Here is a 15,225-nt window from a genome sequence, read left to right on the forward strand (position 1 = left end):
AAATTTAAGTACTGCTTTGGGGCTTCATTTCCCGTCCTGATTTACATGTTCTTAAATACCCTTTAGTGAAAAGTGCTAATAAGTTCATTATTTGTATTAGATAGTTGTGAAGATCCATAAACTGTCCCTGAATTTGAGGGATGTCTTTATGCCCAACTTAACATTTACTCTTTTTCCTTTGGCAGATTTGCGTGAAGATCTGGACAATCCTCTTTTTTGTCATGGACTGTTAATACATTTGGAGTTCCAATTCTGGTATTTTCCCTTATCTTATTATATTTTTAAGATATTGAAATATGTTGGTAAGGGATACAAACGATTCTTTTGATTGTGTATAAAGATTGTGGTAATAGCTTGCCATGAAGGTATATTTTAAGTATTTATTAGTTTTTATTTTAAGGTATGTTCATTTACTTGTGTAACCCAAATGCCTGAGAGCACCTTTGCAATATTGGATACTTTTCTGTGACCTTTTCTCCTGCTTCCTACAGTTGTGTTTTGTGCAATCAAATTAAATTGGTTGATTCATCCTAAGTAAATGATGAAAGATGAAATAATTATTTGGACATAGTGAAATGTCCTCTAATGAAATTTTGCCCTAAACCATTTTACTTTGGAAAGATGTGTCCTATTCTAAACTTACTAACACACAATGATTCCCATGTTCTATCTTGAAAGTAGTTGCACTATGAAAGCCAGTGATTTCATTCCTAAACACACACCATATTCCAAGTCCAACATTTTTTCAATGATTTATATAATGACACAAAAGGGAGCACTTCTTGGGTTTGCAGATGACATAGATGACAGAATTAAGATTCAGAAGGATCTAATACGTTGGAAGAGTGACTCAAACCAACAAAATGAACTTGAACTGTAATAAATTTTAAATCCCAGCATTTATATTTGCACAAGGAAGGAAATGGAAAGACTCAGCTTGACAGCATTTTTGAAAGAAGGTCTGGGATTTTTAGTTGGACTGTGTGCTTAGCATGAGTCAATTGTGTGGCAACACTGTTAAGAAAGTTCACGTAACATTGGATTACATTTATGCTTGAATAATGCCTGGACTGCCAGATTTTAAGATGGGCATTAGCCCAAACTAGTAAGCAACCAGAAGAAGGAAGTACTTGAAAACCATGTGATGTGGAGGTGTTGAGGCATTGGAATATGAGTGGTCTAAAGAAGGGCTGGAGGTAGAATAGAATTCAATTTTAATGGTTTTCCATAGATTCTCATTTTCAAATATTTGAAGGCCTGTCATATTAAATAACTAATATGAGTTTCTCGAGATTGTTCTAGGGAAATCAAGACTAGAGGGTAGAAGTTCTGGGAAGACAGTCTTTGGCTCTTGTGAGCAAGAAATATATTACAGTTAGAGCTGTCCAACAGTGGAGTGAACTGCCTCAAAAAGTGACAAGTTCTCCATCCCTGGAAGTATTTTAAGACTTGATGGCCCATCTGTTGAGGTTATTGAACAAGGGATCTTTTACTGGATAGCTAGAGATTAGATAGGATGACCTCTACAGTCCTGTTAGCCCCAAGTTTCTGAATCCGAGGGGAAAAAAATGGAGTGAATCTACAGTTTCCTGACAGCAAAGAGGACAGTCCTTTTTAAACTGATTCTTTCAAGCTGACTGAGCAAGTATAGTTCAGTGGCCCAGTTTTTCAGCAACAGAGCAAATGTTATGTTTTTTATTATATCTGGCTAACATTTTGAGGAAAGATGTTATTTCTCCCTTTTAGGTACATTAAATAAATAACCAGAGATAAATTTAATTTTTTTTATGAGATATTTTTCAAAGTGTACAGACCTTGCATGAATGGAAGTGATGATAGCTATGGTATGTTGAATATTAGATATATTCACTTAATTCTCTTAACAATCCTCTGTGAGGGATATACTATTATTGTCCTATAGGTAAGGTAACTGAAGCTTCACTTACCCAGGGTTTCTTTGCTAGTGGTTGGTAGAGCTGGTATTCATATCATTAGTCTGATTGCAGAGGCAGTTGTGGCTCCTGTGGTGAAGACAGCACAGGACTTGGATTTTAGGTAATGGCATTTAGCTTTAAGTTTACTATAGACTGTTACCTTGAGTGAATTCCATCTTCCCCTGGACCTCAGTTTACACATAGAATTGTCTTGGCAGATTAGATGACAAATTCCATGTGAAGAGAGTCTGTCAACTTGAAACTATAAAAAGAGCAGATGTGGATATTATCAGTGGAAGGTGAGATTGGAGCCCAGATCTGACTGAACTCCCCAGCCAGGGCACTTTCTTCTGGTGTTCTTTGCAGGAGTACTAAATATAGATTGGAGATATAGGGTGGTTTTGGTGTTCACCAGGAGGCTTTCAGAGAGCCATACCACTGTTTACCTGGAATCAGATTTGTATGAACCTTCCTTTAAAAGGTGAAGGGTTAAGTTACCATATTAGTTTCAGTTTTCCAACCTGTGGGTTAGAGAGTGTCACAGACCCTTTGGCGGATACGATTCCATGGAAGTGGCGAGATGGGAAATTTTCTTACATGTGAGACTTGGGAAATAGGATATCTAACTGAAATAGAAGAATCAGGATTACTGCCTTTTTTTTTTTTTTCAAGTTTAAGATTTCTTGAAGTAAGGTTAATATACAGTTGACCCTTGAACAGCATGAGTTTGAACTGTGTGGGTGCTCTTATACGTGGAACTTTTTTGATAAATATAGTACTGTAAATGTATTTTCTCATCCTTAAGATATTCTTAACAATATTTTCTTTTCTCAAGCTTACTTTATTGTAAAGATACAGTATATAATATAACATAGAAAACATGTGCTAATCAACTGTTAATGTTGTTGGTAAGGCTTCTAGTTAACAGAAAGCTAGTAGTTAAGTTTTTGGGGAGTCAAGTTATACTTAGATTTTTGACTCTGTGCTCAAAATTGTTGCGTTGTTCAAGGGTCAATTGTACTTTCACAAGATTTTTTTGTTTCATAGACTTGTTCTTTGAGGTTGGTTTTATGTTTATGATAGACATTTATCTTGAACCACTCATGTAAACTTACTCATTTCAATAAGAGTTAATCCATTAAGTAACTTAAATGTGATCTTTTAAATGCCCTGTAAGTGACTTCATATAAATAACTAGTGAAAATCCTAAAAAAAAGTCCTTCTCAGACTGTGACCCAATTTCTGGTTAGATGTGGCTTTGTTACATAATACCTGCCTGTCATTACTTCTGTGGTCCTTTTGCATCTGGAAAGTAATACTGAAGAGTCTTTTATTTTTAGCAGTTCCATTATTAAGAACATTTTCCCCCTTTTTATCCTTTAAGGTCTTGATTTCCTTGTGAAAGATGTTCTTCGCCCGAATGCAGTCTTTCCCGTTGGTCAAATAGACATCTATCAACATTGCCCGTGTGTCCTGTTTTTAATCTCTTAAGGATGGATGTTTGTGAGGTTTTGCTTAATAAGGTCTGGAATATTCTGCCCATTTGTTGAGTTGTAAGTGACTTTTAAATGTTCAAGTTCTGTTAAATACAAGGAGAACCTCTATGGGTAATTTTGGTATTGAAGAAGTCATTTGTCAACCATGGTAAAACTTGCAAACCCACTTTATACAGAGTGGATTCTTGAAGCTATACAGAAGATAAAAAAGCAAAAGCAAAGGCCCTCTGAAGAGAGAATTTGCCATGCAGTCAGCACTTCCCACGGGTTGGATAAGAAGACAGTCTCTGAGCAGCTGGAACTCAGTGTTCAGGATGGCTCAGTTCTCAAAGTCACCAACAAAGGCCTTGCCTCCTATAAGGACCCAGACAACCCTGGGCGTTTTTCATCAGTTAAACCAGGCACTTTTCCTAAGTCAACCAAGGGATCTAGGGGATCATGCAATGATCTCCGGAATGTGGATTGGAATAAACTTTTAAGGAGAGCAATTGAAGGACTTGAGGAGCCAAATGGCTCCTCCCTGAAGAACATCGAGAAGTATCTCAGAAGTCAAAGTGATCTCACAAGCACCACCAACAACCCAGCCTTTCAGCAGCGGCTGCGACTAGGAGCCAAACGCGCAGTGAACAACGGGAGGTTACTGAAAGATGGACCGCAGTACAGGGTCAATTATGGGAGCTTAGATGGCAAAGGGGCTCCCAAATATCCCAGTGCTTTCCCATCCTCGTTACCACCTGTCAGCCTTCTACCCCATGAGAAAGACCAGGTAAGTGAAGAGAAGGTCGTTAATGCCCATCTGACTTGTACAGTTTCAGTTAAATTTTATATGGACAGAAGTTCCGAGTGAAGTTGAATGAAATTAACTGTTTTGCCTTACAGGAGGCTTTTTTATATTTTAAAATGTGTGTGTTGTTGATAATATAAATTGTTCTGTATTGTTTTACCGTGTATGGAGGGCTTCCTCCCTGGGCAGTTAAGAATTGAATATGATGATTATGTCATTTGTTTTTTAAGCTTTAATTGGTGAGTGCTTAAAGGGACCTGGATAGATAATTTTACTCCTCCTTCATCAAGGCAGGACCATATATATTTTAAAAATCTAAGAAAGGCCATTGTACATTTTTCTTTTTTAAAATTTTATTTTATTTTATTTTATTTTAAGATTTTATTTATTTATCAGAGAGAGAAAGTATGCACAAGCAGAGGGAGCGGGAGCGGGAGAAGAAGAAGCAGGCTTCCAGCCAAGCAGGGAGCCTGACACAGGGCTCCATCCCAGGACCCTGGGAGCATGACCTGAGCCAAAGGCAGATGATGCTTAACTCACTGAGCCACCCAGACAGACACCCCCTCTTTTAAAATTTTAAAATTATTTATAATTTATTTTTTTCTGCTTTATTGAGGTATAGTTGGTAAATTTTTCTCTTTATTATTACTTTTAGGGAAGAAGACTATAGACTAGTTATGTTAATACTGATAACCTGTGCATTTCTGGAATTGGTTTAATGTGTGACCCAAATCCTGCCTTTGTAAAGTCATTTATTATTGTCCACTTCTCAGTGGGTGAAAGTGAATATTTATTTTGTCTCATCCTGTATCTTTTCTTATACTCTTTGGTTTCTTTGGGTCTTATGTTATTTCTGTAGTATTTATACACACATGGGAGATTTCTCCTTAAGTGACAGCTCCAATTTTAGGTATTGGAGTAGGGTTTTTGTTTCATTTCAAAGCTATTGAAGTTACTTCCCAAACTAAAACCAAAGTAGAGCTGCAGCAAATTGTTTGTAATAATTCAGGCCTTTCATTGTGGTTAGAAGAGGGTGGTTGTATGTATTGACTCCATTTCTAGGAGTGATGGAAACACAAGTGTTAAGAAGAAAGTTGTGCAGCTGATGGCTTGCTTTTCCTTTTTGGATACTGCTAGCTCTTGAGATGGATTCTGCTTCCCTCCATGCTTAGAGCTGATAGAGGCCCAGCTCCAGAAACTGGGTAGAATCAGGTGATTTGCTTTCTGCAGACTAATCTAAATCTTAGCATTTGTTTCTTAATCATGTTTTTATTTTATTAGTTTTTCTCAAATTTATTTTATCTTTTGGTGGTATTTGTGTTTGTGTAACCAGCCCTCAATTCTTTGTAAGAAAATGTGGCATACAGAAAGAAGTAAGTAAACCTGCAAAAAGAAAAAATTATTTTAATAACATTTGTTTCAAAAAATATATTGAGTGACTCAAATCCTAATTCCTGTGTCTGACACAGCCATGTTAAGCACCTCTGTTTCTCATTAAATATTTTTATAAAAGCTTATACGCCATGGGGAAATTCCTTAAGGGAATGCAGAGCCATTTCTTGATAGATTTGGATATCTTTGTTTTTAAAACCTGTATATTACCCTGCGGTATATTAAGGTTTTATAATTAAATTACCAGGTACATGGACTAATTCAGGCAGCTTTAGGCAACTTCATAGTTTGTTTCAGTAAATTTGTGATCCAGGGGATATCTTTACTTGAGATAGGAGTCACTACAAATTTTCCACAGCCCCTTTCCTATCCTTCTCTTTAACCTTGCCCATCATTTCTTGCTAACCTTATCATTTTTTTCATGCAGCATCTGTATGGAAGTATTTTTAGTCTAAAGGAAAATTCATGTCTGAAAGTATCTAGGATTGAGAACAGATTTATTGCTTAGCATGCAGTTGTTACTGTTCTTTCTATGATGCTGATCTTTTTATATTGTCCAGTTAGCATCATCATAGGACAAAGAAAACAGAGAAAATGTATCCTAAAATTTTTTCTTAATGGAATTTGGAGATGAGCTGCAGGATTAATTTAATCATCTAATTCTTAAAAAAGAACAAATAAATATCATTTCAAGTCCATTTGACCAAAAGCTGTTGTATTGTTTGTATTATATATTGCAATGTCATTTTTCCTTGAAAATGTAATATTGCAGGACACCTGGGTGGCACAGGGTGGCTCAGTGGTTGAACGTCTGCCTTCGGCTCAGGGCGTGCGTGATCCTGGGATCTGGGATCAAGTCCCACATCGGGCTCCCTGCAGGGAGCCTGCTTCTCCCTCTGCCTGTGTCTGCCTCTCTCTGTCTCTCATGAATAAATAAATAAAACCTTAAAAAAATGCAGTATTGCCCTTTGAGATTATAAATGATAGTTTACAACCATGTGGATTTGCTAAGTAAATGTAATAGAAATTCTTAACCTGGGCCCATGAATGAGCTTGGGATAGAGAGACCACAGATCCCCAGAAATTCCATATAAATCCGTCTGTAGTCACATGTTTTTCTAGGGTTAGGGTCTGTTCTGTTTTTTTGTTTGTTTTGTTTTTATCTTGTCAGATTCTCAAATGGACCCAAAATGTCAAATAGCCAATGTGAATATTTTAGTACTGTAGAAAATATTTGTTTCTTTTTTGTTGTTGTTTCTTATACTAAAACCATGCTAATTGTTGACTTTAATGATTATTCCTTTATAGCTGCTGAACTTAGGTCTGAATGTAGACTGGTTGTATTATGGTTTTGTGCATATGGGACTTTCTCTAATATATTCAAAGGGCAGATTATCATCGTTCTTGATGTGTTAGAAATCTGTAGAGTTTGCATTGTGGGAGGACATTTATGATATAAATGACAACTGTTGGTACAGAGATGGAGTAATCTCACAATTTAGCCAACTGATGTCTCAGAGAAGCTGTTACTCTAGTTACTTTTGCTGAGTAGTTTCATTTAATTGTGAAAATGAAACCAAAAATAGTACAAATAAAAACTAGCATTTCTTAAGTGTTAAATGCTGGCAGTATTCCAAGTGCTTTACATTTATTATCTCCTTGACTTACACAGTAACTGTGAGGGCCATTGCATTATTATCCTTATTTTGCACATGAAAAACTGAGGCTCAAAGCCTAAGTAATTTGCTCAAGATCACTCATAGAGCTGGTAAGTGGTGAAGCCAAGATTCTAAAGAGACGGTGTGACTCCATAAGTCTTTACTGCTGGGCTGTGTACTGGTCAACAGTGTTGGCTTTTTATTAACAATAAAAATATCTCTTCCATTTCCTCAAATGCTTAGAAGCGGTTTTTCTTCAACAAGTAGATTTCTGGGATTTTAAATTTGGTAGTTGCAGTGAGCTTATTACAGTTTTTAAAGCAGGTACTATTTTATAATATTAGCGATACGGGAAAGCAGTAAGGAAAGTGGTAAATCTGTGTCTAATTAGATTTAACATCATCATCATTCCTATGGATGGCTGCTAGGAGGAATACAATGCAAGTTAAAATAGAAGGGCTCCTTCCTTTCTGAAATGTAATTGCACATCTTCTGATAGTCTAGAATTCAAATTGGATATTACCACACTGGCTCCTTAGCATAACTTCTTTGTATTTATTTAAGAAAGCTCTCTTTGGTGAGGTGATATGGAAATGAATTAAACCACTGAAGATAAAACTTTATCTTTTACTTGGTGAGGGAACTCCTAAAGGATAGTATTAGTGTTTCTCATTAAAAGTGGTAAAGCTCAATTAGGTCAGATTATGAGGACTTTGGAAAGTCAAATAATCTAAGAGAGACTTCACTTATCACCACACACTTTGTAGCATTAAGATTCCATTTGAATATTTGGGCGTTAGCATTTTTATGAAATCAGTTTAGTTCTATTTTAAACAGATTCCATGGTATTTCACTTTTTTGGGGATATTTTGCTATAATTTATTAAATATCAAATATTGTTTCCAGTATATCCATACTACAGGCACTCTGATTTTAGGCTGCTATAGTTGGAAAGGGAGATGCTTCTCAGGTAGGGCTTTTGATGGTTTATTTCCTTGTAGAAATGAAATAACTCTATCAGAATCTTGCAGAAGCCTTCAAACAGGATTACAAAAACAATGATACTGTCCATAAGAAAAAAGAAGATGAGTTTAAAAAGGAACACAGATGACCCAAAATGGGGCTGAGAGACAATACTGTTAAAAATCACTTGTGGTCCTGGCTTGTTCAGTTTTTTATTCTGCTTGTCCCCCACTCCCTTTTAGGGAGATGTTTTATTAGGGCTTTTGGCAATGTTATTAGTATGAAATATTTCCGTAAATATAAGATTAGTATTATACGTTACTTTCTTGTGTTGTGTAAATGCCATAAATAAAAGGACATTATTTTTAGATCCCTTACTTTGGTGTTCTATACTTTATCCTCGCCTCTCCAGTCCCATTATCCCTGCCCCAGAGAGAGACCCTCCTTGTCTTTCTCTGGGACTTTTCCAATTGCTTGTACTTTGTGAAGGACCATTCACTAGTCCATATTGTTCTTTGATGTGGCAGGCTTCCAGAAGTCTCTTGGCCCTAGGGGAATTGTTCATAGTCTCAGACTCTGGATCTTTTTTGGCAGAAATGTGTATATTTTTTATCTGCTAATTATAGAGAATCCAAGTGTCCTCCTCTCTGTTGACCTTCTTAGTTTTCCTTTGAATTGGTGTCCTTTGTATTGCAGATGTCACATTTCTCAAAAGAGTGCTTAGCTATGTGTATTCAGCTGAAAGTTGGATAAGGCCCTAAACATTGCCAAATATACTCTTCCGTATAACCTGAATTTTGGAACTGGTATGGATGAAAGTCAGTTATTTTAGAATGACTGAAGTCAGACAGACACCTATTACAGTGTAGAAGAGTAGATGGACCAAATACCTGCTATCAGGTATCCGGGTCAGGGAAGGAAAAATATTGGAAGTTTATGTTGTTTCTGCAATTAAGCCTCAGTAGTTCTTCCAAATAGCAGACTATCCGAGGACTACTTTTGTGCGCAGATAATACCAGTTGTTGAGGCATTATTGAAAGAGCACTTGGATTGTCTCAAACTAGTTAGTCGGGTCAAGGGAAAGATAAAATGAAGAGTGAATGAGTCTTTCTGTTGTACTCTGAGGCATGACAGCTTGTTCTACTTTGGAGCTTTTATCAAGATGGGACTTGTCTAGACTTCTAATGAAACAGGCTTCAGGTGAGGTAGCAACATTATGTCAGAGGATTTTTTTTTTTTTTGTCAGAGGATTTTTGACTGTGAAAATGAGTCTTAAACATTCTTTTTAACTCTTTGGATCTTAGACATATTTGGTACTGGAGCTGCCGTTTTGACAACACGTGATCCTGTCTGGAATGATACGTATATGTACATCTGTCTGCTTTCCTCTGATTTCCTAATGTCATTTTCTTCCAAACATCAGGGATGCTATGGGTGTGAATTTTTGACTAATTCTGGAAATTTTCAGGAATTTACTGTTCTATTCCATGTACCTGTTTGGCTTATAACAGCCACATTTGTTATATTGGCGGTGCCAACAAAATCTAGGTTTTATAGCTTTGAAGTTATTTAGCAGTTAAGTGCTGTTTGCTGATTCATTCTGACAGGATCTGGAATGGCAAAAGTTTAGATTCATTCTTTCTCTTCAAACTTTATTTTAATAACTAGTACATTTTAAGGTTTCTCTATTTTTTTTTTTTTTTAGGTATTTTCTTTGTGCATTAATCACGTACAAAGGGTACATGAGAATGCCATTGTTGTATCATTGTGCTGGCAAATTTTGATTGTCAAACCCACGACTTTTTGTTTTGTTTACAAAACACTGATATTTTGGCTGATATGTAAACTACAGTAGATTTGATGAAACTCCTCACCTCTAGTTACACCAGCATTTCAAATGTGAGTCGGCCTCTTCAGGTACCTTGATCTCTCTGATCTATTAATGTTTCTGAGTACATAAACATCAATTAGCTTACTAAATCAAAGTTAGCAAATGATTCAGCCATGTAATTTGTTTGTGACATTGTGAGTTAGCAGGGCCATGAAGAAAACATGTTTTTATTTGTGTGTAGGTGCCCTTATCTCACGGTCCTCAGGTGGCGATGGGGAGTTTATACATGTAAGAAGAAGAGGTATGACAGTGCATGTTGTGAAGTGCTAATCTGTTATTAGGCTTCTGCTTGGGGCTGGACTGCTTTCCCAGAGATGTCTCCAGGAGTTGCAAACTGTATAATATTGTTTTTCCTTTTATATGTGAGCCTTTTAAGTCACAGATTATTAATGTAGAGTGTAACTTTTTGCTTTCTGAAAGGTAGTACTTTGAAAAATCTGCAAGACAAAAGCTCTAGAGTGAATGTTATTAGATTTAAACTGTAAGTCTGGTCTTTACAAAGCTACAAAATAAATACTAATCAGTGGTCTAAGTAAAATCCAGGAAGGATTTGTGTTAATTTGACAAGTAGGTTTAGAATTCTTTAGCCATTATTTTTTAGAAACCAGCTTTGTTCAGACATCCTTTCTCTAATTTGCTTCACTTTTGATCTTTGATAAAACCAGCTGCAATTTTGTTTCATTAACAAACTTAACTGTTTAACAGATGTTTGTTTTGGCTTGATTGTGTCCTTTCTATTAGAAACAGCATAACATACATAGAAACCATGCTGGGCCTTTTCCTGTCTGTAGCTAGACAGGCGTTTCAGAAGAACAACTTAATTTTATTTACAAGTTCAATTTTTGTTCCTCTGTACTATTATGGTAGGTATACAAACATTTTAGCTCTTGTTCCCCCTGTCAGGGAGGTCTTTTGTTCTTAATCCTCCATCTGTTAGTCCAGTACCCTCCCCCCTCCCCCCCCCTTTTTTTAGCATTGCAAAATCTTACCATGCAGGGGAAAAAAGGTATTGCAGAAGAGGTAATTGAGATATCAGTGACTCTTCTACAGTTCATGGGAGGGAATGGGACTAGCCTGGTGAATTTAGATAATTTCTTCCATCTTCTTTGATGTCAGTAAGCTGCCATATGGACAGCAATGAGGCCTACAGGAAGGAGGTGAGCTCTGGTCTGGGCTGCCTGGGATACTCAGAGTGATGTGGGCTGGGAGCCAGAGGCAGGCAGCACTTGAATGTTTCTGTGGTAGTTTCTGATGTAGCCAGTCCTGATTTTTGCCCATGGTGTACTACCATGCTGTGACTCTCTCAGATCATAAGTGGGAATGATGAAATTCAAGAAATAGAATATGAGGTAAGAGAAACAATCGTAAGCAGAGAATGCTCAGACTCAAAGCCAGTGTTAAGGACATCGAATGATGATTCCTGTTTGATACTTGATCACCTTGTTTCCAAAACTGTTTTTTTTTTTTATTTTAAATATCATATAGAAGCTTCTATCTGATATCAAAACTCAACCCTACCTATTGAGCCCTGAGATGTGAGTAACTGCAGAAAACAGTCTGCTCATGGAAGAGTGTGGACTGTTTGAAGAACATAAGCTATTCCAGTTAGGCTGTAAGCAGCTTGCTAGGAGACTGGGAAAGGTAGGAGTGAAGGGAACCAGGAAGGTATTTCCCCCTTAACTTTGTAACTTGTGAAATTGCAATATTTCAAAAAGTTGAAAGAGTAATACAGTAAGCACTGTATATCTTTCACTTAGATTCACCACTTGTTAACATTTGTTCTTTCTCTCGCTCTTAAGTTGTGTGTATACAAATATGTACATAGTCATAATTTCTGGCTGAACTATTTGAAAATAAATGACAGACATCATAACATCTTAATACCATAACGTCTGCCATTATAACATCTTGATATCATAATATTGTCATAATAATAATTTTATGGAACATTTTCCTATACAATCACAATACTATTATTTCATGTAAGAAATTCAGCAGTGAAACAAGAGTATTATATTTTCCCAAGTGGTCCCAAAGTTTCATGAATAACTTTTGTTTTTGATCTGGGATCCAGTTAAGGATTTGCATTGCAGGATGCTTGGATGGCTCAGCGGTTGAGCATCTGGCTTTGGCTCAGGGCATGATTCCAGAGTCCCGGGATCGAGTCCTGCATCAGGCTTCCTACATGGAGCCTGCTTCTCTCTCTCCCTATGTCTCTGCCTCTTTCTCTCTGTGTCTCTCATGAATAAATAAATAAAACCTTAAAAAAAAAAAAAAAGGATTGTGCATTGCATTTGATTGTTATATCTTTAATAGAGAACAGTTTTCCCTCTTTTTTTTTTGCTTTTTACATCAGTGGCTTTTTTGGTATTTTTAAATTTTCTTACAGTTTTAAAAAATTTATTATTATTTGAGTATAAGTGTCACATAATACATCAGCGACATTTCTTTTTAAGAATTATTTATTTATTTATTTATTTATTTATTTATGAGAGAGAGCAGGAGCAGGGGGTGGGGGAGAGGGAGAAGCAGGCTCCTCGCTAAGCAGGGAGCCCGATGTGGGGCTTGATCCCAGGACCCTGAAATCATGACCTGAGCTGAAGGCAGACGCTCAGCCAACTGAGCCACCCAGGCACCCCCAGTCGGTGACATTTTTGATAATTCCAGGCTAATTGTCTTATGGGATGTCTTATAATTAGTGTTTATCTGATTGTGTCCTCACGATCAGATTCAAGGTTAATAATTTTGGCAAGAATACTATTTGGGTGGTGTCATGTCAGGAGATACATCCTTTTAAATTGTCTCATTACTGGTGGTGTTTATTTTTTATTTTATTTTATTTTTTTTTTACTGGTGGTGTTTATTTGATCAGTTGGCTAAGGTACTGGTAGATCTATTAGTTTTGTATTTTTGCTCTAATGAATTACCACAAACTTAGTGGCTTAAAACAATGCAAATTTATTGTCTTAACAATTCTGTAGGTCAAAAGTCCAGAGTGGGTCTCACTGAGTTAAAAAAAAGTGTGGGCAGGGGAACCTGTAGAGGAGAATGTGTTTCCTCCCTCATCTTTTCCAGCTTCTGTGTGCTGCCTGCATTCCTTGGCTCTGGCCATCCTCTTCATCTTCAGAACCTGCAGCATGGCGTCTCTCAGACCATTTCTCCATAGTTAGATCTCTCTCTGACCACAGCCTGAACAGCTTTTAAAGGATTCATGTGATTAGATTGGGGCCATTTAGATAATCCAGGATAATCTCCCCATCTCAAAGTCCTTAACTTAATCCTGCCTGTTAGGGTCATTTTGCCATATAAGGTGACAGATTCACAGGTTCTTGGTATTAGGAAGTGGACACCAGTTGGGGGGTGGGTGATGCTGGTGCATTAATCTGCCCACCAGACAGTGGTTTCAGTATTCTCACCTAAATTAGTTTTTATATTGGAGGTTGTGAATTTTGAAAGGTGTGGTGGCAATGATGTAACATGGTCTATAAGTCTGTTTAGAAAAGAATGAATCACAGTTTATGGGGTTAATGCTAGCTGTAGGCTGGGAGTGAAGAGGCTTGAGCTCTAGGTCTGATAGTACCTCCTGAATCATTTCCATAAGAACAGGAACAGGGGCTGCCTCCTGCTTCCACTTAGTGTTTCTTGACTCAAAAGTCAAACTGAAGGATGAATTTGGCAGTAATAGCTCGAGAGTTTTTAACAATAGGAGTTTGGACATCCAAAATGTTCCCTGAGAAGTGCATTTAAAGTTGTAGAGAAGGGTCTTTCTTTAACTGCCCACAGAGTGCATGAAAAAAATATATGAGACACTTAATAAGATAGGCTTTTTGGTGACATTTTAAATACTGTCATCAGAAGAACTTTACGTCTGTAAATTTTAATCCTTAATTAGAAAACTAAATAGGCTGAAAAACTGACTTACTTGGATAAGACCAGCATCATGTTTATTATAATGTTATATCAATTGTATCTCAATTTTCCCAATAAAGTTGGGGAAAAAATACACAGGTGGATATATATTATATTCTTTCAGTTCTTAGTAAAAACTCAGAAAAGATAAATATCAAGATTCACAAAGGCAGTTAACCTCAAGGATTCTTTTCTTTCATTTCACAGTGTTTTAGTAGAATCTTCCATAGTAGCTGCACTTAGTTGGAATGTTTTGGAAATACTGACTGTTCCAATTTTTAAAGAATAACTGTTTAGTTATCAGCCTGTAAATGTGCTTTCTAGAGCTGATAAAAAAAGATGATCCTCTCATCTGATGAGCTCTGACCCTCTGTAAACCTTCCAACTTACCTCATTTTCCACCAGCTATTGAAATATAACGAGATGCCAACAATTACATCCTCACAAAGCATTTATACCAACTTATAAAATTACTTCTTTATTGGAAAATTGTGTAATATCTTGATTTCAATTTAGTATGGCATGTTGGTTAGCAATAAATCTTACTGGTGTATGAATACAATCCTGCAGGCAGTTTGCAGAACATTGATCAAGTGCAAATTGTATATATTTTTCTAGCTTCTGAAAATTTCAGAGCAAAATGAAATAAATAGATATCACCAAGACCACCACTTTTTAGGTCGTTTTTAATCTGACATAGTAGAACCTTACCATGTATCTTGCAGGAAGTGCCGTGACTCTCCTAAAATTCATTATTTGTGTTTTTGACTATTTTTAAGTTCCCCATTTTGTCTGTGATGTCAACAGAAGCAAAAGAACGTGGCTAAAACGTGTACCTTGTAAAGTGTGCATAATAAACAGTTCATATTAGATTTGAAGGGTCTATGGAAAACATGCAGAAGATATTAATATTAAACAGTGCTTACTGTGTACCAGATAACATTCAAAGTATTTATTATATACAAAATAATATTATATGAACTCTGAGAAATAACTCTGATGGAATTTTGCAGATGAAGGAACATGCTAGAGAAGGTACCTTTCCTAAGAGTACAAAGGAAGTGTTGGAGCTGATGTTTTAATCCTGGCACACAGGTTTGAGTATAGCCACATCATCACTTTCTAGGTGTCTCATTTATTTGGATGAAATCAACTCGTATCTATAGAATTTTAAAATATAAAGCACTGTACCAGGCAC

The 15,225-nt window shown here is 36.5% G+C and overlaps 1 protein-coding gene across 11 annotated transcripts in view; it reads left to right on the top strand.

Annotated features, from left to right (window-relative positions):
- KAT6B (lysine acetyltransferase 6B) overlaps window positions 1-15,225 on the top strand; it is a 186,531-nt gene that overhangs the window by 11,412 nt on the left and 159,894 nt on the right. For all 11 annotated transcript variants that reach the window (XM_072756289.1, XM_072756286.1, XM_072756292.1 and 8 more), the window contains exons 2-3: window positions 186-255; window positions 3,319-4,196. In XM_072756289.1, the coding sequence (XP_072612390.1) occupies window positions 3,576-4,196 (621 nt within the window). In that variant the 5' untranslated portion in view covers window positions 186-255; window positions 3,319-3,575. The remainder of the gene's footprint in view (window positions 1-185; window positions 256-3,318; window positions 4,197-15,225) is intronic.

Source organism: Vulpes vulpes, chromosome 4 (genome assembly GCF_048418805.1).
Source record: "Vulpes vulpes isolate BD-2025 chromosome 4, VulVul3, whole genome shotgun sequence".
Lineage (NCBI taxonomy): Eukaryota > Metazoa > Chordata > Mammalia > Carnivora > Canidae > Vulpes > Vulpes vulpes.